Below are 25,770 nucleotides of genomic sequence, written 5' to 3'. Positions count from 1 at the left end.
ACAAGGTCACAAGGCATGGAGCTCCCTGTCAACCATTTAGTTTGAGAATTTATTTCTGATGCATGAGCACCACACAGTGGATACTACTGAAATTACAGTTTTAAAAATCTGTGCCTTTCAGAGACCCAAGACTCTTACACTCCATTCCTTCCGGTCCAGGGGCCAACAACTCGTTAGCTCTAACAACCGAGAACAGATCTACCGCAGTAGTACGGGGCGCCACTGGCTGAACCAAGACCCAGACAAGGAGAAGTTTAAGCCAGAACAGCTGGGATGGGGGAGCCCCTAAGAATGTAAAAAGAAGGGAGTGGACAGGGTAAGGAGAAAGAAAACTGTAACCATAATGACAAAGAATGTTCTCTAGAAGGTTTGCAAATGCTGAAACACAGGGGTTTTCTTCTTGCTCTGTCTGTACACTATTTCCAAGAAGGAAAATACCAAAACACCCTACAATGACTGAGAACTTGTCCACATTAACATCCTGTCCCTCCATTAGCTCTCCACTCTGGCCGGTCTACTCATGGCCCCTAGAACACACCTTAATGCTCACCCCTGCCTCACGTCTTTGTCCTTGTCCTTCTTCCTCCTCCTGTGTCCCTCCTGTCCCAGTCCAAGTCACCTCCACAGTTCCTCTCTGCCTCTCCACATCTACAGAGGTCCTGCTCTAGCGCCATCTCCACAGAGGGTCCCCATTCACCCCGACTTATGTCGTGGAGGCCACAGCAGTGAGCACCTAAGATTTCCAGACCTGCACTGGGCACCTGCTTTATACACATGATCTCATTTCACAACCCTGAGAGACCGTGTTAATCCTTTTTTTTTTTAAACTGTCCCCAAGGTAGAAAGCAAAGGGCTGGAATTCATATCCAGAACTTCCCGCCACCGCTTTATACCTATACTGCAACCTGTCTTTCCCAAATCAACTTTTTACCCTAATCACTTTTCTCCACTACTGGGAATGGTGTGCCATTTTGACATGTGTATGCTTTCTTTCCCTGGCTAGACTGCAAATACTTCGAGGCCAGGCCCATATTCTCCATGTGGCAGCTTTCTCAACACTTACTTTTAGCCCCGTACCGGGTCTTGGGTTGCCTTTTCTAGCCCACTATGATTTTTCTTTCCAGCTAACCCATTTTCAGTAAATAAACAAAATGCTTTTATTTTTAAAAATACCTAAATCTAGATATATAGGAAAAAGTGGTATGTATGAATTTCAAATCCATTACAGAAACTTTGTGCTTTGACTTTATATCTTTTCCTATACTGTTGACCCTGGAACAACGTGGGGGTTAGGGGCACCAACTGCCAGCCCCCCTACCAAGAGTCAAAAATCCATGTGTAACTTTTGACTCCCCCATAACTTAACTACTAATAGCCTACTGTTGACCAGAAGCCTTCCCAATAACACAGTCAATTAACACATATTTTGTATGTTATACATATTATATACTATATTCTTACAATACCTTTTTCTTAACTTTTTCGGTTATCTCTAGGCTGTGTAGTTCATCTGCAAGTTTTTTTAAATTGTTGCAAATCTCAAAAAATTTTTCCAATACAGTTATTGGAAAAAACTGACATATAAGTGGACCTCTGCAGTTCAAGCCCGTATTGATCACTGGTCAACAGTATGCTGTTAAAAACACTTCACATACAATTTACAAATCTGAGTTAAGGAGATCGGTTATGGAACAGACGAAAGACGGAACAGACGAAAGACAAAAAGACAAACAGAAAGACAGTAATCCAGGCAAACAACTGAGCACATCAAGTAACCAAATCTCTATATTTTCCATTTTACAACCAAGTGGGAAATCTAAATTATTCTCTCTCATTCTAGGCTACATGGCTCAATATAGGGCTCAAAAACAGCACCCTGGGAAAGTTACACTTAACCCTCAACAATTCCAGGAAGTCTTTGACCCAAAGTGATATTCCATTTACAAGAGGATTTCATGGTAATCCAACCTAAAACCTAACCTCCCCTTGCTTCCCAGTGTCAAGTTTCTATTCAAAGCAGAAATAAGCAGGAACCAAATCCCAGGATCAGTATAAACATGGAGTCTTCAGAGAGACATTACCCTATTACTCAGGATGACTTGCAATCACTTTCTTATACACATTCTTGTCCTATTTTTATAAAATCAATTCTTTCCAAACTTGGAAGTGTTTCTAATTGCAACAAAGAAAGTTTACAGCATCCCTCACTCAACATTAAAAAACACCACCTTGTCTAGATAAATACATAAACACACCAGTAAACACTGAGCAAGATGTGTGATAGAAGCATAGCAGGCCCGGGACACATGGTACAAGGAGGACAGTGGGCCGAAGACCTACAAGAAAGAAGTGAGGGCGGTGCTCACGAAGCCCCGCGTAGCAGGCTCCACAGCAAGAACAAGCAGGACAGTCATGGGCACATGCCGCTGCCAGTGAAGGGGTCACACTTGCTACAATTAAGCCTCAACCAAAAACTAGCAAGAGTGCAAGATGCCTCAGGTATCCTGCATATGTGGTCAACAGGAAAGGCTCTGGTCTGAAAATGGAAACATCAGAGTTTTAGCTCCATCGCTAATTAGTGCTGTGACCATGGACAGGGTCCTTACCTGTCAAAGGCAGGTTGAATTAGATGATGTCTATATCACATCTAACTCTTGAGTCCTATGATTATATTTATACTGAAAGATTATGAATCATTTATTCCTAACTCTGTATTTATTAGTGACAAAATTTTGTGTAATACATTTATCAATTTTTTTTTTTACAAATCATATTATTTTAAAAGAACCATGTAAAGTTGCCATTTCAAGTAATTATATGAACTACTCGTATAGAATTAAGAATCTTATAAAGCAGAGGTTCATAAAGCATGGCGCCAGGAGCATCAGCGCTGCCTGGGAACTTGGTTGCTTCATACCCCTGACTCAATCAGAATCACCCAGAGAACATCAGCCCTTCCTGGAGACAGTAAAGCCACATCTAGAGGTTCTGCTCTCACTGGCCTGGGGTGGGTTCCAGACGCAAGGCCTTTTTTAGGTGCTCCCCAAGTAATTCCAGTGATCAGTCAGGATGAAAGCCACGGCTGTCAGGTGATTAATCTTCTATATACTTATACTTTGATCCACCAAAGGTCTCCTTTGGCTCCAAAACTTTCAGGTGATTAAAACAAGCCCCAATATACAGTTTCCTTTCTTTAAAGAGTTCAGATATTCTTACATGTATTTAAAGGTATCCCATCAAGTTTTTTAATTAAAAAAACTTTAAGAGTTATAGCCCTATCAAATAATAATATTCATTTAACCAATGGAAAGATGAAGATTAACGCATCTGCTCAACCTTACTATTCAGTAAGATCATGCAAATCCTTAAGAGCTCATAGTTCATAAGATAGTGACCAGAAAAAAAAGCCTATTAAAAATCTACCAGCTATGCTTCTGTTTATCCCTCACAGAACATCTGATTTTCGCAGGGGTTGACCTGTGTGGGTGAACCGCGTGTTCGGGTGACCTGCAGTGTCACCGAGGGGAAGACCCCTGGAGACAGAACACTCAGTCTGCCCTTTCTGCTTCTGGTTCCTGGTGTGCAGCACATGCTTAACACGTATGTTTTTCACCAAAGAAGGAAAATGCAGAGGGAGTAGTGAATAAAGATGGCTAAGAGGAAGGACGCTGCAGACACGCATAACAGGTGTCATGTATTTATCTAAACCAGGAGACGGCTGACTTTCTCTGTAAAAGGACCCAACTGTGTTTCAGCCTTCGAGGATGACATACAACAAATAAACCCCACAGTAACAGTGCAAAAGCAGCCACAGACAATACGTGACAAGTGGGTGTGTGGCATTTCAATAAAGCTTGACCTGACCTCCATGAACAGCTGGCTGGCCAGGGTTTGCAGAGAGCTACGGTTTGCTGAGCCTTGATCTAAACAAACCCTTCTCTAAGGAGCTCGAACAACAATTTACCCTTACATCATCACAATGTGGTTAAGAGCAAGGAATTATTTCCACATAAGTGACTTCCTAAGAAGGACCTCTCACTAACGTGTCATTCGCGCATGGAACCATAGTTTTTTATCAAAACAACCCACACTCACAGAGGGGACTAGAGTACGTTTTAAGGGAGAAGCTGTTTCCAGGAATCTTATTTAGGAAGGTGACAAATCTTTCATCAGCAGCACCCAAGACGGGTGAGAGGACAAGTGTAGAAACACAAGGCAGAGCGCTCCTCTGGGTCCCGGGGCAGCAACAAGACAGGCATGGTCTGTTCATCACAGCGTTAACACTTGGGATTGGTTCTACCTCATGGGCAACTGCCCAAAGAAGCAGAACAACAGGCCAAGTCACCCAAATCCAGATAAAACAAAAGTTCGGGCCACAGTCACTGTGCAGAGAAAAATACTTTCTATAACACAGTTACAGAAAAACTGAAATATCTCCTCAGAGGGTGGGAAAGAGGTAAAAAGTAAGATGACTGTTACACATTCAACCCCTCTATGAAATACAAGCGGTGATAACCGCTTCCTTGCCACTGATTTGGAGGAAAAGCTTGCTTTTATTCAAACAAATGAAACATAAATCTTACACAAGATGAGCATCTCATGTTCCCAACCAAAATCACTAGAAGAGAAAAAAACTAACCACAAAAATAAACTGCTGAACAGGTTGAAGATGCTCTGCAAGATTCCTTTTCAAATGTCCAGCCCAGTTTTCTAATGTAGTTCCTCATTCTTGGCTGAGAATTCACACACTTAAAACTTTTCAAAAGATTTAATTTTGTTTTCAGACCTCAGTTGAAAATGTGAGGAAAACAACAAAATAAAGATTTATGTTATCAAAAGATTAACTTGTCTAGATTTTTTCTTCCAATTGCTTATAAGCGCAGAACCAACAAGAAATCAGATCGCGAAACGACTTACGATGATTCTTCCAGGAAGCCTTACGGCAGCCACACACTGCAGTTCGCACAGCTGGCTGCTGTCTCTACTGTTTCTCCTCAAAGGAGAAAAAGCGAGGGGGAGAAAGACACCAGGCAGCACTAAGCTCAAAACACAGGCTGCCATCAGAAGCTCATTTTCCCAGCCAGTGAAGTGAAAGCAACCGAGAACAAATTTTACAGACCCCCTTACTCACTTACTCTTTTTGGGCTTTAGCAACACAACAAACCAAGGCACAATTCTGATAAAACCTGCTGACTGTCCAGTCTAAAGAGAGTAGTCAGATATGTGAGCTTTAACAAGTGCATTTCATTTGTGGGGAGAAATTACAGAAATATTTTCACCCACCTAATTCACAGAAAGTGTTAAAAAAGCACTTGAAATTTATCAGTCAAAAGTTACAAAAACTAAACAAGTTGAGTCAGAAGCCAAATAATGAAACTGGCTGACTTAAGTACACTGTATTAGGATATTTTTCATGAACAAAAAGATTGTTCCTGGGCGCCTGGGTGGCTCAGTCAGTGAAGCATCCGCTTTCGGCTTACGTCATGATCCCAGTCCTGGGATCGAGTCCTATATTGGGCTCCCTGCTCGACGGGGAGCCTGCTTCTCCCTCTGCCTGCGGCTTCCCCTGCTTGTGCTCTCGCTCTCAAATAAATAAATAAATAAAATCTTAAAAAAAGGCTGTTCCTTTAAAAAATTTACCACAACAGTTAATACTCACTCTATATTATTATTCATGTACAAGAACCTGACATCCAAATGATATAGTCTTAATTCTTTTTTCCCACAGAGAGATTTGGGTAGAATTTTGCATGTTTTTAAAACACTGCTGCTATAATGGTGAAAATAATTTTCTTTCACTTTCATAATTTGGTTTATTCAATGAGTGGAATAAAAAATTTCAAAATGTGAACCTCTAGATTTGCTAAGAATATGAACCACCCTTATAACAGCTCAGATAAAGTTTTCTTCTTAAGAGATCTGATTTTTAAACTAAAACAAAGTGTTAGGCTCATCAGAGTACATGAGAGGTCACAGGAACTCACCCACATGACATCACCCAGAAGGCTGGGAAAATGAAAGAGGCCAGAAAAATCACGACCACCTTCCGTGGTTCTCCTCCCTCTGAAGGAAGGAATCCAAATTATCTGGGCCATCCAAAATCTAGCTCCAAATTCCCATTCCAGTCTCACATATCTTTACAGGAATTGGGAGACCTTCATTTTCTCTGCCCCTCAATTTTAAAATAACTTTTATTCCATTCTCTACTGACATGGCTCATCAATAAACACCTAGTTATCAATTGACAGAACTGCTGTGAGAAGCGTTCCCTAATGACCCAAATAGAATTACAGCCCCATTTTACTACTTCGCAAGTTGTACCAAGTAGCTCGCTTCCCCTCCCCTGTGACCAGACTCTGAGCTTCAGTTTGGGGTAAAGAACCACATCTCTCTCTACCCTCATCGCCTAGGTCAGGGAAGGGAATAAACAAATGCCCTGAACATGCCACCTCTATTCACCACCTCTGTCACTCTGTCACACTGTAATTATAAGTGCCCTAAGTCCCTTGATGGCAGAGATTGTTACTCATTTTTAAAGCATTTTCCGGTGTTTAGTACATTTTTTGTATTTCTTCCAATGCCTATTACAAAATGGTCCTGAATTAAATGCCAGTAATGACAGAAAAATCATGGGGATGCAAAAAGCTACACATTATCTCCAAATCTTAACTTTCAAATCCCCACAAAACTTTAATACACACAAGAGTGCCCCCCAAAACAAAAACACTTGATAAAAAAAAGAGCTAATATCAATTTACACAAATTAACTCTTCTTTCTCCCAATCTCTAGTAAAGAGCCCTCTGAACAATAAAATGGCTACAAATCAGGTAATGAATAAAATGAAAGAGACTGCTTCATTAACATTAGGCAATTGCCAAATACAGTATCACTACAAATCTTAATCCTTTATTCTTACTAAAATATTTTCTACAGCTCACCACTGTCTACATAATAGCAATTAAATTCCTCTGTGTTCAAGATGCCGTATGTGACACCAATCTACCTTTCCAGCCATGTTTCCTACCACCAACCACAGTATTTCTCAAATGTGAATAATATATGTATCCTTTTTATTTATTTATTTAGATTTTATTTATTTATTGACAGAGAGAGAGACAGCGAGAGGGAACACAAGCAGGGGGAGTGGGAGAGGGAGAAGCAGGCTTCCCGCGGAGCAGGGAGCCCGATGCGGGGCTTGATCCCAGGACCCTGGGACCATGACCTGAGCTGAAGGCAGTCGCTTAACCAACTGAGCCACCCAGGCGCCCCTCCTTTTTATTTATTTTTTAAGGGTTTTATTTATCTGAGGGAGAGAATGAGTGAGACAGTGAGCAAGAGAGCAAACGGCAGACACTCCCAAAGCACCCTGGCAGTGCCTAGTCAGTAAGAACCATGTGTTCGCTAAATGAATGACCCCAAATTCCTAAACTCCAGTTAAATAAAACTGCATACTGCCATGATATTTGAGCTATATTTACTGTATTCTTACAGTGCACCTGACTCTGGCCCTCGAAACAACCTATGATATCAGTACTATTCTGACCCCATTTCACTGATGAGGAAACTGAGGCTTAGAGGTTACGTAACTTGTTGCCCAAGTTCACAGGTTATTTATGTTCACAACTTTCCTCCAAGTGGACCTGAACACCTAGGTCATCTTGGTAGAGAGCAGAATGCCAAGCAATTTTTTACAAATACTGGACATGAAATAAATATCTGTTGAATGGATAATTAAATCAAATACACACACACACACACACACACACACACACCCATACCCACCCTCAATTAATTTGGAAAAGATTATGGCATTTCGAGGTTCACTGACATACATATCTGCGTGTATATATATATATATATCTGTAAATATATATATGTATATATCTGTAAATATATATATATATATAGAGAGAGAGAGAGAGACGGTAAGTTCTAGAGCAGAGATAAAGCCACATAATGAGCGATGAGGTGATTTTCTATTGCATTTACCCACTTTTACACTTGAAGATGTTCTTTACAGTGACCATCTATTAAGGAAATTGCAGGTATCTAACAATTTTGCATTTTATAAATAAACATTTTATCCCTTCACTTGTAGCTTCATGCCATACTAATGGGGGTGGTACTGTCCACTCTGTTGTTTTCTACACTACACAAGGTCTGGGCCTCAATATGTCAAAGCACCTCTAGGCTAAGCTATTCCAGTTGCCTCTTTTCCACTTAAATTCACAACAGATAATCTATGGGGGGGGGGGGGCGGGAATAAGGAAAAAGAAAAAAGATCCAATCAAATAGACTTTGCAAAAATATTCTGCAGGTCCACCCTTTCAAAGATCACAGCAAGTGCATTCTCTTCCATAAAGCCTTCTCTGATTCCCTTAGCTGAAAGTACTCCTTTCCCCTGGACATCTTCAGAGTTTTTTAACCTCACTTATGACCTGTATCATTACAGAGAGAGTATAATCTCTTTTGAGGACAGGCTTTATGCTTGAATCATTTCTTTATGTCCTCATAGTTCTTGCATAGAGAAGTACAATAAATAATCTGCTGAATGAATGAATGTATAGTTAAGAAAGTCAACCCTTTGCAACATGACATCTTAAGCCAGTTCTTCCACATAGTAACAACAGATTAATTACCTTGCACAGAATTTCCTGGAAGGATGTTAGAAATAATTTAAATTGGTCAATAATGACTGAAATAAAACAATCCTTCAAGAAAGAATGGTGTTTTGCTCTTGCAAACCAGATTATACACAGCAGACTTTTGGAAAAGCGTCAGCACATGGAGCCGAGAGCACTCCTGATTACATAACTATGTCAATATTATATACTATCATTTGTGTACTATAATGCACAGATAGTTCAAGTGAGTTTCAACTGTCTGGTAAACATAAGTAGGAAAAGAGAAAAGATCTGTTAGAAAGAAGGAAAGAAAAAAGAAAAGTTGGTTGACTTATCTATGAAAGATGCTTCAAAAAACTCACAACTGAAAAATGTTTTTATATTCCAAAAATGTACTTCAATATTTGTTGTATACCCTACAAACATTTACCTTCAGCATGAGCATCATATATATGGTTCAGACTCTGGCTACTCCACACCTTTTAACTCAAGAGAGACAGTGTTCAGTTGTGCCTGAGGCTCAGGCTCTGAAGACACAAACAGTAAAAGACTCACAGGAAACAGAAGGCAAAGACAAAGCCAGGACCCATACCTCCTGCTCCAAACTCAGCGCTCTTGAAACCCCACTGCCACGACGAAGCGCAGGGAGCTGAAGAAGCACCTCATGGAAAAACTGTCCCGAGAAGTAGAAAAACAGGGAAAAAGTGACCCCCAAATGGCTGTGAGCAGAGGTTGTTTTTTGATCATGAGGCATGAAATGAAAGGTCCCTATCCTTCATATCAAAGGGCAGTCTGTGCCCAGTTCCTATTTGACTTCATATAAGTCACAAGATTTAGCTGATGACGTGGTCCCCTTCGAGACAGCGGCCGCGACCTTGGATACAGTCCCAGTTGCCTCTGGGAATCTTTTTCATTTTAACCCCATCTAGTATTAAAATTCAGCTTAGTCAGATACAAAGTTTATAATTTTATTCCTAGAATGTAACTGATCTACTAAATTGAAAGTAGACACCCTGGAACAAATTCTAATTTAACTCTCTTCCATATCAGTCAGAAAGATCGCTCTAAAACATATCTAAAAGTAGCTCTTTTTGGTTAGAAACCTCCTGACATATGAAATTACAACACGAAGTCAAAAAACAAAGTTTATTCTCATCCTAAATCCAACAGCACTAATCAATGAGAATAAAATCACCCTTTTTCCAATATGTTGATATGAAGATATAAATGTCAACTGAAGCCAATGAACGGGAACCAGTTTAAACCAAGAAATCAAAATCCAATTCTTGGCTAAAGTCTAAATCGACAGGAACATTTATTGAGCATTATATAGCAGACACTTAATCCTAATCAATATTCCTCCTCCCCAGTCAAAACCAAACAAACAAACCCAAACAAACCCTGATTATCCTAGTTCTGTATGATCCCTGTAGCTCCTCTACTTATCCCGCATGTGCAGGCCTAACTAATGAAGCCCAAGAAGGTATCAGAGACTGAGTCATAAACTCAGAAGTAGAATCCCGGTCTTCCACTGATTCACTGGATAATCCCAGCAGTCATACTTCCCCACTACTCTGATGATGTGAGGTCATTAAAAACACCCTCCTACAGAATGATCACAGCCTGAACTAGAAGCTTCCAAATGTGCCACTAGGATTTGTGCTGTTTCTCAGACTATCAAACGACCATCAAGAGATAAGAAAAAGAGTCGGAGGGCTGAGAGTAGGGAGGAGAGGGATCTGGGAAGAGCAGGGCACTAACCTAAAATCTCCTCACCTCTACATGGGGTGTTTCCCTGAAGAAAAAACAAGGCTCTCCCAAGTCCTCACCCTTTCTGTGCTCTCAGTTCTGCCTTCCCACACCACCCACAGGGCAGCTCCAGTTGCTGCACAGACTGCAGAGAGCCAGGGGAAAAGTCACAGAGACAGAGAAAGAGAAAAGGAGAAGAGAGAGGAAGAGAGACAGAGAAACAGAGAAGGAGATGGGAAGAGAGAGACACAGAGACATTCTGGAGGTACCCACATACTGACTTCCCTCTGTCAGAGCCTTTAAGGAGGACCTGGTGAACTTAAGGACACTTGGCAGATACAGTGATTTGGCACCTGTTGTCCCAAATAAGTAGGATGTTTGTTGTGAAATATGCAGAACTGGATGCAGGTGTGACACAAGGCAAACACAGACCACATTCCAGCATCTCTAGGTTCAGAATGGGACAGGTAAGCACATGGGTCATAAAGGCAGACTTGGCAGGCAAGCTGACTTCCAATCATTTTTTAAAAAGCTAAAGAAAAAAGTCCCCAAATGAGTAATCAATGTAGAGAGTTCACTTATATTTACTAAAGGATCTGGAGTCTTGTGCGAAGATCTGCTGTATGAAAGAAACCTGAACTCCAAGGCCCCCTACTGCTCAGGTAAATCCAGTCACTACTACTAATGTCAGGCCGGAGTCGGAGTTCTCCGATTTAGCTTACAAGGAGCAAAACTGGTTGAAACGACAGATTTATAAAACCACTTTAGATGGAATTTCCAGGAAGGACCTGGAGAAGGAGGGTTGAGGTGACAAGCTGTCAAAGAAGAAAGTTCTGGAGAGGAGCTCAGTGTTTCTTGACAGTGGCAGGGTGGTGGAAGGGGTAAAATTTGACCAAAAAAAAAGAACGAAAAACAAATTCAAGTGACGGCACAAATGGCATTTAAGACATGATGCTTCAAACCTGTTTCACAAGATACAGGTTTCACTACCAAACCAAAGCTTTCTTCAGCTGCCAAGTGTCTCCCTTGTCCAATCAAAAACATAATGCGCTGGGCTCCTACCCTCAGGCGTGTGCTACAATAAATGTGCACTATTGTTACCTGCACATTCTGAGTTTCCACCAGGATTCAGTGCATTTTATTTTCCATCTGGCCGAAGCTCTTGCTTAGACACTAGAGTATACTACGTGAAATACTTTCAAGCCAGAGTCCAACAAAAAGAAATGTAAGAAGTTTCAAAAAAAAACCTTCCTCCTGATCAGACCCAGAACAGTTTCTTCAAAGCAAACTTTCCAATTGCTAAGAATTAACTCCGTATCAGCTAATTAAAGGCATTCTCCACAGTCTCCCATCAAGAAAAACTTCTTGTCATTTCCAAAACTGATCAAACTAAAACTCAAAAGACTATTCATTACCTATAAAGGAGTGTGACTATGTTTCTGGCACCAAAAAAGTTTATTTTTTACTTTGATAAATATGTACTTTCAAAACACCTGGAGTCAAATGCATGACAATTCAGAAGGCTGCATGGCTACCTTACGTTCCCCTTCCCCGCCCTCCCCCCCCACCCTGGGGGCTCTAAGGAGAGAACACAGGGATAATCCCATTCAATGGCGTCAGCCTTGCATCTGCCTAGACATAAGAAGTCTCTTATCCTTTGTTTTTTTAAAAGTAGCAATGCTTCCTGACTTCTATTTAAGCCAGGGAGTATACACTTTTGTTTTAAAACACCTGCCTGCATTTAATTGCAATTGCAAGTAAAATATTTGACTCACTTCTCTCCCTCCTCCCTCCCATTCACACTGGAAATCTAAAATTGTGAAACAAACCAAACCTGTCCCTGCTTAATGCAACCAAACATGGCAACACCTCACTTTAATAGAGCACTTAATTGATGCTTCACTAGAATGGAATCCCTATAAATGCATGCAATATGCTCAGTCCAAACAAATTAAAAATTACTCTCACAATGAATTCCAAATATTATGCTTAGACAAAACAACAAACTGTTATTAAACTCATAAACCTGCATCCCACAAGCACCTACAAAAAGTCTTAAGTTCAAGTTACCAGAATGGTTACACCCCTCTGACAGAATGAACTCTGCAAGCCTCAATAATCCCTCACCAGGAACTCCACACTTTCTGCTGAGACAAGAAGACAAAAGGGAAAGATACCAAAGCTGCATCCAAACCCAGGCCCCTCATGGTAAAGCTGCTCAGTACCCCAGTCAGGCTGTGCATTCTATTTTAATCCTCTTTCTTTTGTAACATGAGCTTCTCCCAAGATATATAAAACATTTGGCTCAGAATGACAATCCTTCAGAATGCCTCGGTATTCCTTCTTAGAGTTGATGGATCATATTTAAAAGTAAAAGCATAAAATGCTCTCATTGACAGGTTTTTTCCTCTAGAGAATGGGATGCTCTGGTTTTGCCCTATCTCTGACTGCCCCCCCCTTTACCCCCTCACTGACCATGAAGAGACAAAATGTGTAGAAATTGGTTCTGTCACCCCCCACAGATAAGATCAGGCCACCAAGAAAAAGATGTCACTCCATCTATCTGGGAAAAATCCAATCACAGAATGAAATGAAGCACTGCCTTCTGAAGGTCTAAGGAAGACTTTCTGAAAAAGCAACCAGGCTCCACAACAGCACTGGAGGAAAAAGGCCAGGTTGTTTTAAGCCATGGATGCGCAAGACAATGAAACAAAATTAGACTCCACATCTAACTTCTTCTTGATATTGCTTCCTCTAGCAGGAGCTTGATGCATGTCTGACAGGAAGTTCTTTGCTGTTGATAGTTTAAAAATCAAACTTGTGAATGGTAGCTGCACCGCAACACACCTTCTGGTGTAAAAATTTACAAGTCGCTATTGGAAAAAATCTGTTAGATGTTTTGTATCCCCAGGGTCCATTACATCTTTAAAAGGTTTGCTTAATATTTGGGGTCCCTGAGTGGCTCGGTCAGTTAAGTGTCCGGCTCTTGATTTTGCCTCAGGTCATGATCTTGGGGTGGTGAGATCCAGCCCCACATCGGGCTCTATGCTCAGGATGGAGCCTGTTTAGGATTCTCTCTCCCCACTCCTTCTGCCGCTCCCCTCACCCCCTTCACACGCATGCCCACTTACACAGGCGCCCGTGTGCACTCTCTAAAACTCTTTAAAAATAAAAATAAAAGATTTGCTTAATATTCTGGAGATCCCAACTACATATAGATGACCAAAGAAAACCTGAGCTTTGCTTTGGATTGTAGCTATTCTCCTATTGTCATATTGTCTAGGTAACTATAACTCGGTGTTGTCCCTAGTCCATCAACAGAGATCCCTTCCTATTAGTGTTCCCCTGAATCGAAGGGCTCCCTCAGAGCTGGTTGGCCCAGTTCTCACTTGATTCCAATACAGCTATAATTTATATTTCTCTGTAGTTAAACATCACTTATCCAACAATCAACATAAATTATTTCCCGTTAGCAAAGTGCTCTTCTACTACGGGAATTTATAACAGTGAAGCCATAATGCTACTCTATTAATGAGAATTTTTACACTTTTAAAGATTTTATTTTTTTAATGTAATCTCTACCCCCCAACATTGGGGCTTGAACTCACCACCCTGAGATAAGAGTCACAGGCTCCACTGACTGAACCAGCTAGGTGCTGCTATACTTTAAAATATTCTCCTGTCAAAAACGCTTTCTGTCCATTTCAAGGTCTAGATTCTTGCCTCCTCAGACAGCCTCACTGTGATGACCAAGAAGCAAACATGTACTCATCTAGAGGACTAAGTGCTTTTTTCGGGGTACTGAGCAGGTAGCACTGCCTCGTTAAGTACAAACACAGGGAAGGCACCTCAGCACAGTGCCTAGCATAAAACAGTCATTCAAGGAAGTTAATTCTCTCTCCCTAACTTCTGTTTCCTCTATTTATTTTAGATCTTCAGGCTTTGAGAGGCCCTTACCTCCTATCACTAACCAAATCTCAATGCTGTTGTAAACCCTTACATTTATAATCCAAGCAAGAAATAAAACTCAAGGCCAAGATGTGCAGCCTATCCAGAATTAACCGTTGGATTCTGGAAATACTGTAACTGGAATAGGACAGACAATCCTAATTTATAAATTATTAGTGTCTCCAAAGTTCATCTGCAAAGTGGTATAAACACCCGTTTCATGATGTTATATTTAGGATCTCAAGCTATCCCACAAAAGCCTATTTTAACCGGCAATATACCTGATTTACAATACCAGTGTCCTTAGCCTGGATCTAGCACAGTGCCTGGGTCAGAGCAGACACTAGCTATTTGCTGCGTCATGAATCCCTGGGATGGGGGAGGTGGCTCGGGCCATATATACATAGCCCAAGAAGGTGAGTGCACACCTTCTCCCACCTTCCTCATGTGCCCTTCTCACTTCCTAGTCCTCTCTTTCCCATGAGACCAATGCCCTCAGAACTCACTAATTCTAAACTTCAGCACCTCACCAGAGCTGCACCTTTTAATGTTTCAAAGGTGGATGCCTCTCCCTGCCAAAATTACCTCAAGCAGCTGATCTCAGCTGCACATTTGAAGGGAAGAAATCTGATTATAAAGGTATTCCACAAGGGAATATGAGTGTCTGATGGACTTTAACTTGTCCAGAGGTGTCTGCCTCTTTAAAAGAAGCCTGGCTACCAAAACAAATCTAACTTCGTGTGGAAGACAGGAAAATGAACTGAAATAGGTCTGCATAGCAGAGAGGTTAGGGCCACCTGGGGGACTGTTTCTAAGCTATCTCGGCTTTTCAAAGCAGCTTCCTCTTCCTTGCCACTTGAAAACTCATGACATGACTTTTTACAAGTTCCATAATTTCTTCAAGTTCCTATGGTAAGAGCAGGTATATGGTAACACTGATGGACGGGAGTGGATTTAGGGACAGCATACAGTAAGTCTAGTTTGGGCAGTGTTCTTCCCAAACTGGAACATAAGCCATGGTGTTCAAGATTCCTCCTATGTCCTCAAAATATAGTCACCCCCAAAGTGAGCCACAGAAGCTACAGGAAGATTCAGATGTCAACACGGGGCCAGAATTCTGGTTTTACTCATCCTGGCATGGCCAAAAGGGGATATTAGATTTGTTTTTAAAGTGTGTTGGGGAGAAAGGGAATGCCACATATATACTCTTATGTTTGTGGGGGAGAATGAGCAGGAATTAAGAATCAACAAATGTATCCTAAATGAGAACAAGAAAGTGGGCAAAGAAAGTGGATACTTTTGAAAAAGAATCAAAAATTTAAAAAATCTATACAAGATTCTGCATGTATACTTGTTCACTCTAGCTTCCCTGGGGCATCAATTACTTTAAGTGTAAAAACAGAAAACATCAACTTGGCCAGGGAAAGCAAAGAATCTAGATACTGAATTCCAACACACGCTTGAAGCTGATGCCTGATATCAGCACCAGAAGGTAACAGCCTCATCAAGAAATGGCACAAACTCCTTCCGGTAGCAGGCAAAGGCTTAAAAACCAAGTCAGCGTTGGGGGTCTGGAAGGGGAAATGAAAACTGAATTTACCTACATCAATGAACAAGTAGCTATTAAGGCTACTTAAGACACACCTCCAACAACATTTCTCTTTAATACAAATATGCTGAAGGTCTTCGGAATCAAAGCAGCCATTATCCTAACCCATCATCTGGGCTTTCATTACTCCCACCCCAAAGAGTGACACATCAGACAAACAGAACACCCTGCCCACATGCCGGGCCTTTCCGCCCAGAACGCCATGCACTCTGACAAGTGCTTATTAATCTTGATGACGTGCCAATGAAAAAGAGAGTTGGCCACCACAGCCTTTTTATTTTCCTAGGGGGATAGAGGGGAGAAAACTGAGCTAGTGAACTAAGGGACTAAACCCAAGGTCACAAGTAAGTCAGAAAAGTAGACTCAGGACTTAGATGTTGCCAATCACCTCCTCCACGATTTCTCAATTAGTCCCTAATGGCAAACAGGAAGTCTATCTCTATTTTGCTTTAAGAACAGAAGCACCCGGAGGGCACAGGGCCAGCTGTTCTTATAGGCTGCTGAGTCCTACTATGATATTTAATTTCAAAGTAACTGTAGCAACAATTACATAAAATGAAAAGTTTTTTTTCCTCCTAACAGCTCTTCTGTAGTGAATTCACAGTTTAATCAAGTGCCAGACTCTGGACTAAGCAACCTGAGGACACTTGTATAGGATCAAGGCGGTCGGCAAGAAGCCCTTCATGCGAATGCAATAACCTACATTTCCAGGCTGGCAGACCCAGTTCACCATATCCTCCACTGAAGACACAATTTTGCCTTAGACAGGATGCCCCCAATAAGAAAGGAAAGCAATTATAACGCAAAGTTCACACCGTTCTCAAGAATCCAGTCATAGGATTTTTTTTAAAAGGAACCCTAGGTAGTAAAAAATGAAGTTATGCAATAACTAATACCTAATGCTGTCTTATTCCATCACTGCTAAACTTCCCATTGAATAAGTAAAAGAAAAAATAAAAAAGGTTGAGAAAGACAGGAAGGTGGTCCTCGCTTTGTACCTGGTCCTGGACGTAGAGCAGTGCCCCGCACACTGCAAGTCTGCAACGCGCACTCAGCATCGGCCCCACACCACTGCCCACAAATGAGTGTGCGTTTCTACTGTGATGCCTGAGCTGCCAATTTTTCAAGTAACCTAAAGAATAAACTATATACCAAACCCCTATAATTCCGTGAAAGGGGGATTATACTAAAAGAATGCTGTGGGAAGGGCAGAAATAGACTTATGGGTATGCTTAATTTTTCTTGCAAGGACCAAACACTCCAGTTAGAATGATCCAAATGACCATGTGAATTGAGGCAACTCTTCAAGAGGAAAAGCCCCAGAGAGGAGAACCTTACTCTAGCTGTATTTGAAAGTAACGGTAGGTGAGTACTGCTAACAAAAACTTGTATTTAAGAGCCTTTCTGAAGAAACTCCAACAGCTTCATAAGCATTGTTTCAATAATCCACACAACATGCCCGCAGGAGGGAAGAGGCAGGTATTAACGCCACTCTGCAAATAAGGAAAAGGAGCACAGGAAATGGGGCGTCAGGCGCCCCGACAAACAGCGTGCAGTGCCAGGCTTCCCCCACCACCTGCAGGTTCACACACTGCACCACACGTGCTGAAGCAGGTTGACAAAAATTGTCCTTTTTGGAGGAAGGAGAGGGCACAAGGACAGTTTCGTAACATCTGGAAGAAGCTGTACTTTCAAAAAAATGTAAAGTAACGAAAAGAGAGAAAGTCAAGAATCCAGCTGGCTCTGCTAAGTCGGAAGGAAGGGCACAGCTGATGAGACAACAGCTACTTCTCCCAAAGTCTGGTCTCATTTTCATGCACTTCATGACTTAATGGCTCTAACCTGTCCTCTTACTGAGCTTATTCTCCCTATTCCTTAGCAAAAGAACAAAAACATGTAAAACCATAAAAAAAAATCAGTTGTCAAATCATTAAGCTCCTCCCACTTTCCCTCAAAAAGCTGGAAGTGGAGGAGTCCCTGGACTCCGTTACCTACCTTTGCTTCATCATTAATGTCCCAAGTGAAGGAAATGGCATTATACGCAATCTCCTCAATGTTACTGATGGTATTGAAGCTTTCTTTATAGTCAGCTACATGAGTGATGAAAAAGAAAGGGAAATCGTGATTTCTGGTTCCAAAGTGAGACTGCAGCAGTTCAAAGTAAGATTCTGTTTTCTATATTATTGTCTCCGAAAAATGTAAATGAACATATTGTTGGGTTGAAAAAGGTTCAAAAGATGAAGAAAAAGAATCACAGGATTTTTAAAATACAGGTAAGCTTAGACATATTTAATTTTTTCCCATTATGTCAAAATTAAGATATTTGGGACTAAAAAGTTTAAGTAATTGTCCCAAGGTCACAAAACTAGCCCAGAGAACCAAGATTAGAACTCAGCTCTTTTAATTTTTCTGAAAAGAGAACGTTACAAAAGACAAAAGAGGTAACACTAAGATAAAGGACCATCTTGTGATACAGACAAGGGTTTTATACAAAAATTATATACATGGCAAGAACAGCCACTTCATTAAATACGGATTTGCCCAGGTCTGCCGCTATACCCCAAGTGATACATCACAGGGTCTCTTTAAAGACAGAAGAGTATAGCAGGACAGTTCAACATATAACCAGGGGAGATGGTTAGGTAAATGCCCACCAGCAGTATTTGCTTTTGCTTGTTTATTTAGGTTTTTTCTCCCGACTTTACCATCATCTACAAATAATCAGTAGCTCTTGAAGAAGACATTTCACCTCAAAAACTTTGCAGACCAAAGAGCAGGGCACTCTTATGCGAGCAAGCTCTAGAGCTTCTGGTCCAGTGTCATCTGGAGAGCCACTGCTTGGGCCACATGTCCTTATGAAAGAAGTAATGTTAAGAGCACTGATTCCAGGAGGCCGAGAACAGTGTTTGGAACAGATCAGTAGCTGGCATAAAAATTCAAATGCTTTCGGCAGGAAGCTGATCACTGCCAAAAATAACTGGAATTGGAAAACTGGATGCTTGCACCTCTGGGAATAAAAGCAGGCTCTGGAGCTACTTACCTATGTCAATGCATCTTTGTTTAGCCGTGTGCTGCCGGGAGTGCCAGTATTTCCAATGCCTTAACTGATCTTCTCTGCTTTTGTCTTCTGCAAAAACCACCATGATCACACTCTATGAAAGAGAATGCATTATAATATAAAGACACTAAAGGGTGAGTATCTGTTAGAAATCTTACTTAGTGTTCTATTTTACAGTTAAAGCTGAAAACTGCAATTTTAGATCTTCATTTAGATCTTCTTCAGACCCAGGAATATTAAGCTCTGACTAGCTTTCCTGGAGAAGAGAACTAAGAGCAGAACTTACTCGGACTTTGCTGATGGGCCGGTGGATCCCCTCGCTGCTGGTCACCTCCTTCAAGGTGACAGGGTAGAATTGGCCTTTGTTCAGGTAGGTCATGGTGCTATCTCCTGGCTTCTGTCGAAGCGATTTTGAGGCTTCTAGGGTATATTCAAAGTTGTTCCTAAAGAACAAAAAAAGCCACAGCTCTCTAATCCACTCTTTTGGAAGCTTTCTTTATGCGTTAGTGCGATCTTGAAATGCTTCAGTGTGGATGTATGCAAATAGCCAACTACCAGGAAACATCCAACTGACTATGTCATATTATAAATAGCATTTGCTACTTCTTGCATGATAAATATAATCTTAAGTAACACAGATATTCTCAAATCTCTCATATGCAGGGCTACAAAATGCCTACTAGAAATTCTATGAAGTAATAAGGTTAAAAATTAGTTTAGAAGCTAAGGATATTAAAAATACTAGAAGCTGAAAAGGACTTTGGAAGGAAATCTCACAAGACATGCTGCCAATTTGGTATTTACTCAGCAAAGGTTGCAAACAGGTGGCTGGTAGGCCTCTGATTAAATTCGATTTGGTCTGCACAGCACTTTTTGTTATTTTTGCTTGTAATTTAAATGTCTTTGGATGGGCACTACACAGTTCTCTACATTTACTATCACCTTAAAGTAACATGCATATAACTCCCTCAAGTTGTTTAATAACCTTCCTAGACCAGAGGTCGAAAATTACACCTATTTTTATAAATAAAGTTTTATTGGAATAAGCCACACCCTTTATTTATGTATTACCTATAGCAGCGGCAGAGCTGGGCAGTTGCAACAGAGGCTGTAAGGCCCACAAAGATTAAATATGTACTATCTGATCCTTTACAGAAAAAGTTTGCTGACGCCTATCTTAGATCCTAAAGGCATCTGAGTTTGTGACTCCTGTACCTTGAGGCAGGTCTTTAAGGGAAATCTCAATTCCCATAAAATCCTAGACTTTAAAAAATAAACTGTTTTTACTCCAAAATACAACATACAAAAAATGCATAAGACAAAATTATAAAATGAAATTCTAAATGCCTTTAAAAAATATCTGAAGGTGTTTGTACATTTTCATAATTAACTTGGAAGATATTCATATTCCCGGCACGAGGTACAATTTTGTGAGGTTTTAAAAGAAGAGGTTGTCGGGGTCAGAAAAAAGCTGACTTCATTTATTTTACCACTAGTGAGGGTAATAAAAAATCCACTTGATGTTATTCCTAAATTCTCACAGAATTATACGTTTTTGGAAACAGAAGGGAGCTCAGAGACCTAATTTAATCCCCTCATCTCTTCTTTTAGATTCCATTCTACCATCACATAAAGAAACTGAAAGACAGAAAAAGCACCAACACCAAGAATTAAAGAAACATGAAACACAGTACAGAGTTCAAAATTAAATTCACTAACGCAAATGTCCTCTAGCAAAGATAATACCACCAAAGCCACCTCTGATTTTCCAATATCAAATTAACAAGTCATTAAAAGCTGAAAGTTAAAAATCAAATTAAAAGACAACTATTACCCAGAAACACTGTCAAAAACATAGTCCTCTGAATTCATGCCAGGCATCCGCAGACTGAGATCCGAGGGGAAGAAAACCTGAAATATCAATGTAATAAGCCACAACTATTTAACTGGTTATCAGGCTTACTAAAGACCAATATGTGGTACAGCACAGAAGTATGTGGCTTACAGCAACCCATTACTCATTTGATACTCATTTTAAAATAAAAATTGCAACTCTACAAAAAAATTCTGAAGGAAAAATATCCATTTTATATGCCACTCAATTAGATGAAGACAATCTATGCAGGTGCTCCCCCAGAGTGCTGCCTTATCCCTTTTTCCCAACTTCCCCACTCATCTCAATTCTGTTCAAACTCTAGAATCTGCCACCAAAAATCTCGTGACTTTTAGGGATCATCACACCAAGTGAAGATACATTATCAAGTTTGCACCAGCGCTGGATGGATTGGTGCATTTTCTCAGAAAAGGCTACTATTCTACTCCTAACTCCATAAGCAGAGGGATGTTCCTTTACCCATGAGACTTAAATATGGCTTCAAACATCTTCATTGCCTAACTTTTACCTGATAGGTGTTCATCACCACAAAACCCCCAAAGCATTTGGAGTTAATCTGTAAATTTCACACAATGCATTCATCATCAACATCTACTGCCTCCCTGACTCTACTACCAACTGAGAGAGACCAAGCAAATCCATGAGAAGTCATTTTATATTGAGACCAATTGCAAGAATCTTGTTTTGGTCTAGGGCAAAAGCTGAAAACAGACTTATGTGGAGGTATCTGTTGTTGATGGAAGATTACGTATGGGGTTCTCTTTCTCCAACAAATCACTTAGCTGAAATCATAATTGTTAACTCAAATGCTGGTAAGATTAGCCATGTGCCCTTGATAATAATTTCTGGTTTTGTAGGTTTAGTTTACAAATTATACCCATGGGCCTTTTCTCGTTAAAAAAAAAAAAAAAATCTTTTGTTCCTAATCCATTCATTTCAGGGTGAGTTTCAAGCTTACATAACAAGGAAGAGGTGGAACCCAATACTTATACAAACACACAAACGTCTTAGGAAGATGCTTGCATTTCCTGTACCTCCTGAACGCCTTCCTTGAAGGTCTCTGAGAAGGTAGAGTCTGGAGTTCGCCTTTGAGCATTTGGGGGTTGAGCACCAGAGCTGAACTGATCAGCATTAAGGTTCCGGTCGAAGACCACCACCCGCTCAGTGGGCTCAGGATGATATACTGCTGGAGAGATTCCCACAGCAAAGCCATGGGGCTGGGTTTCTGTCTTGATGGAGTGGGTAGGCATTGTTGCTATGGAGACAGTGACTGTTGTATCAGGAGCTGTTAGATGGCCTCTCTTATCAATGCCCAGTTGGTTGCCATGGGGAAGGACAATGTTAAATGGCACATTTTTCAGTACTTGCACTCTGTTTTCTCCAGCAGAAATGAGGGACTGCTCAGTCACATTTGGTATGCTGTTTCTTTAAGAAAAAAAAAAAGAAAACTGTGTTTTTAAACTCAATGCTGATACAGTTCTTTGACAATTTTTATTTTCCTAATGGCAATGGGCCATTGGGTCCTGTGCAATAGTAATAATAATAATAATACACTTGGGAGAAACGAAATAAATAGAAAATGGCAATGACAACCCATTACTAGAGCAAGAAAAAAAGACTTCATGGTTAATCAGTCATAAAATCCAAAAGTATCAAGTAAAATTTCATTTGAAATCTAGAGAACTCAGAGCTCTCCTCTACTACACTTTATTTTCAATAATCCTAATACAGTGGTCATATTTCACTAGAAGCCTGAAGCTACAAACGTAACTGGCTGGAGCAGTATGGTGCTTCAAGCACAGACTCTAGAGTCATTTTGCCTTGGTTCAAATTCTGTGACCTGTGGAAAGCTATTTCATCTCTTAGTAAGTACATGTTCATCTATAAAATGGGGGTAATTATGCTATCTATCTATCCTCACAAGGTTGTGACGAGGATGAAATGAGACGAGGTGCTGAAACGTGTATGATGATGCCTGGCGCACAAGGGCTCAAGAAATACGAACGGTTATCATTTGGCCACCACTCTTCCTAGTACTTACACTTATTTGGCTTTCTCTACACCAAAAGAAAACTGATGGTTACATTGTACCGGTAGATATATTTGCATAAAATTACTTTTGGTTTAATAAATATTCTGGGCAACAGAAGATGATTTCTAGTCCAGGGTAAAATTAATGAATTTTCAAACAATATAGGCTGATACCTTTAAGGAAAAAAAGCAACTTGGCAGTTTTGTACATTTCAGATCAATGAAATGTTCTAACGAACCATAAATTCACTCCCAAGAATTTATCCTAATGAAAGAAAAAAAGGAAAAAGCTATCTAGAAAGTTGTTTGTCAAGGCTTTGTAGTAGTGTAAAAAAAAAAAAAAAATTAGAGCCTTAATGTTAGGATAACTAAGTTTTGCTTAAAAGCTATAGCAAAAATAAACAAACAATTAATTTAAAAGTTGGAGAAGAGGGTAGAGTAGATCAAACAGGAGGAATTATGTTAGTAACTTTTGAAGCTAGTAATGATACACATAGGCTTATATGATTTCTCTACTTTTGTTGTTTGAAAATACCCATAATAAAAAGTAACATAATAAAAGCCGTAAGTCCTTCTCCAAAGGGTAATTATGAAGATTAAAATAGCAACATGGAAAACACTTATGGAAGGGATTAAGTAGAAGAACACAAACTACCAAATGTGAATACACACCACAACCACATAAAAGGTGCATGCACACCCAAAGAGTAAATAATTGAGATAGTGGGATTCTGAGTGATCACTGTTTCTTTAAAAATATTTTACTCCTGGGTGCCTAGGAAGCTTAATCGGTGACACGTCAGACTTGATTTCAGCTCAGGTCATGATCTCAGGATTGTGAGATCGAGGCCCATGTCGGGCTCCAAGCTAGGTGTGGAGTCTGCTTATGATTCTCTCTCTCCCTCTGCCCCCTCTTTTCACACTCTCTAAATAAATAAATAGATTGATAGATAATATGAATAAATATCTATTTCTATTACTAATAGAACACGGGGAAATTTACAAGGTATGTTTAAATTATTTTTCACGACTATAAAAGCCTTAATGTTCTGAAAGTTTTAACCGAAATAATCTAAAATAACTTCAACAGGAGTTTGGAAATACAGCTGCTTCTTTAAGCTTTACTTAGGCCATTATTCAAGATCATTGATACTTAATTTTTTTTTAAAGACTCCCACCTTTGCATTAAATGCCACACCCTTCTCAAGAGAAACTCAAAGACAAATAAGGGAACAGTTTGCTTACATTATTACTAAAAACATCCCTCCACAGAAAAAGAAAGTTAATGCTTTGTTTTGCAGAAAAGGCAACTATGTCTAAAGAAACTGGCAACTTCTCAGAGCAACAGGATCATAATTATCACCTATTTCTTCCACTAGAGCTTTTTCATTTAAACTCCTGTTTTATTTTCACAGAAACCTGTGAAAATACAACAGTACTATTTTATGCTCTCTATTAGACATTACCTTTTGCTGTGATCTGGCTCTGGGTGCTCAACATCTGGCTTTGCTGTTGATGACCTCCTCTCTCTTGGAACCTTAGATATTAATAAACATGATACAATTTAGTTCTCACTTAGTGGAGTCTAGATTCAGCCTCTTATTTTTCAGTTAAGTTCAACCACTCATATGTCTGCTTGATTGCCTACTAAATGCCAGGCTGTGGGGATACACAATGAATAAGACAGTGTCTGCCCTCGAGAGGTTACAAATCTTGTCATGAGGTTAATATGTAAAAACTGACGATTCTTTAGTTGCCAAATAAACTCAGGGCATCACAAATTTACTTTGTCATTGAGTTTGGGTTTCATCTCTTAAAAAAAAAAGTATTTCTGGCTTGGTTTTACCCATTTATCCATGCTATGGAATAAAGAAGCAGCTACTGAAAACACAACTGGACTCTCGGCGTCCTCGCTGCTCCTTCTCACTACCCCTCCTTTCAGATCAGGTGCACAATCAAAAGCATCAGGCATGCTAACAGTTCATTTCCAAGATCCAAGTGCTGGCTTCAAATGATAAATTTCTTCAGATACTCTGGGATTCGTATATCTGACACCCAAAGGACAAACCGAACTCGGTTTGTTCTATGCCTTTTTTTGATTCTGTTCTTCTCTACACAGGAGGTGAAAGCAGGCTAACATTACAGGTGTACTGTAGACATCAACCCACTCGAGACTAATTCCAAACATGGACTCCAAAACTGCTAAATGTTTGAGACTCTTTTCATTGTGAATGTATAAACAGAATTACCTTTAAACACAAAATAAATTGTTTCATGTGTCAACAATGTGCTTTGAAAGCTTTATCAAAGTTATTATGTAGGGGCGCCTGGGTGGCTCAGTCGGTTAAGTGTCTGACTCTTGATCTCAGCTCAGGTCTTGATCTCAGGGTCATGACTTCAAGCCCAGGGTTGGGCTCCACACTGGGCGTGGAGCCTACTGAAAAAGTTATTATGTAGAAACGAAAGATGGTTATACCCGAAGAACTGAAACAAATCAGTTCATTTAAAAAAGAAAATAATGCTACACCTGTCATAAGAAGCCTGACATGGTAGTACTAAGATTGTCACCCACATGTCTGTGGACAGACATGATGATTTATCTCCTCCTAAGCTATAAAATACTTCTAGGACCCTTTATTTAAAACACATACACATACAATCCCTGCAATCAGTATTATTACATCAGTCTCTCTGGCACTAAACTTGTTGGTCTTCTCCCATTCTCAAAAGTTTCAGTTACAAATACGTAACACTTCAAACTTCATAATTAATACTTAGGAACTTAATGATTTTTACACTGACTGAGTCAAGAAAACAAGACATAAGAAGAACAGATATTCCACTTCGAAGGAATTC

General features: G+C 40.1%; 1 protein-coding gene across 6 annotated transcripts in view; it reads right to left on the bottom strand.

Moving 5' to 3' along the window:
• GRHL1 (grainyhead like transcription factor 1) overlaps positions 1 to 25,770 on the bottom strand; it is a 50,318-nt gene that overhangs the window by 19,437 nt on the left and 5,111 nt on the right. For 5 of the 6 annotated variants that reach the window (XM_078055961.1, XM_078055960.1, XM_036097548.2 and 2 more), the window contains exons 3-8: positions 24,381 to 24,451; positions 21,918 to 22,308; positions 20,824 to 20,900; positions 19,276 to 19,432; positions 18,972 to 19,083; positions 17,927 to 18,021 (exon numbers count right to left, since the gene is read on the bottom strand). In XM_078055961.1, coding sequence (XP_077912087.1) covers positions 17,927 to 18,021; positions 18,972 to 19,083; positions 19,276 to 19,432; positions 20,824 to 20,900; positions 21,918 to 22,308; positions 24,381 to 24,451 — 903 coding nt within the window. The remainder of the gene's footprint in view (positions 1 to 17,926; positions 18,022 to 18,971; positions 19,084 to 19,275; positions 19,433 to 20,823; positions 20,901 to 21,917; positions 22,309 to 24,380; positions 24,452 to 25,770) is intronic. The other variant, XM_078055964.1, reaches the window with a different exon arrangement.

This window comes from Halichoerus grypus, chromosome 10 (assembly GCF_964656455.1).
Source record: "Halichoerus grypus chromosome 10, mHalGry1.hap1.1, whole genome shotgun sequence".
NCBI classification, from domain to species: domain Eukaryota; kingdom Metazoa; phylum Chordata; class Mammalia; order Carnivora; family Phocidae; genus Halichoerus; species Halichoerus grypus.
The sequence above is the reverse complement of the archived record's forward strand: the minus strand, read 5'-3'. Positions and strand labels throughout refer to the sequence as shown.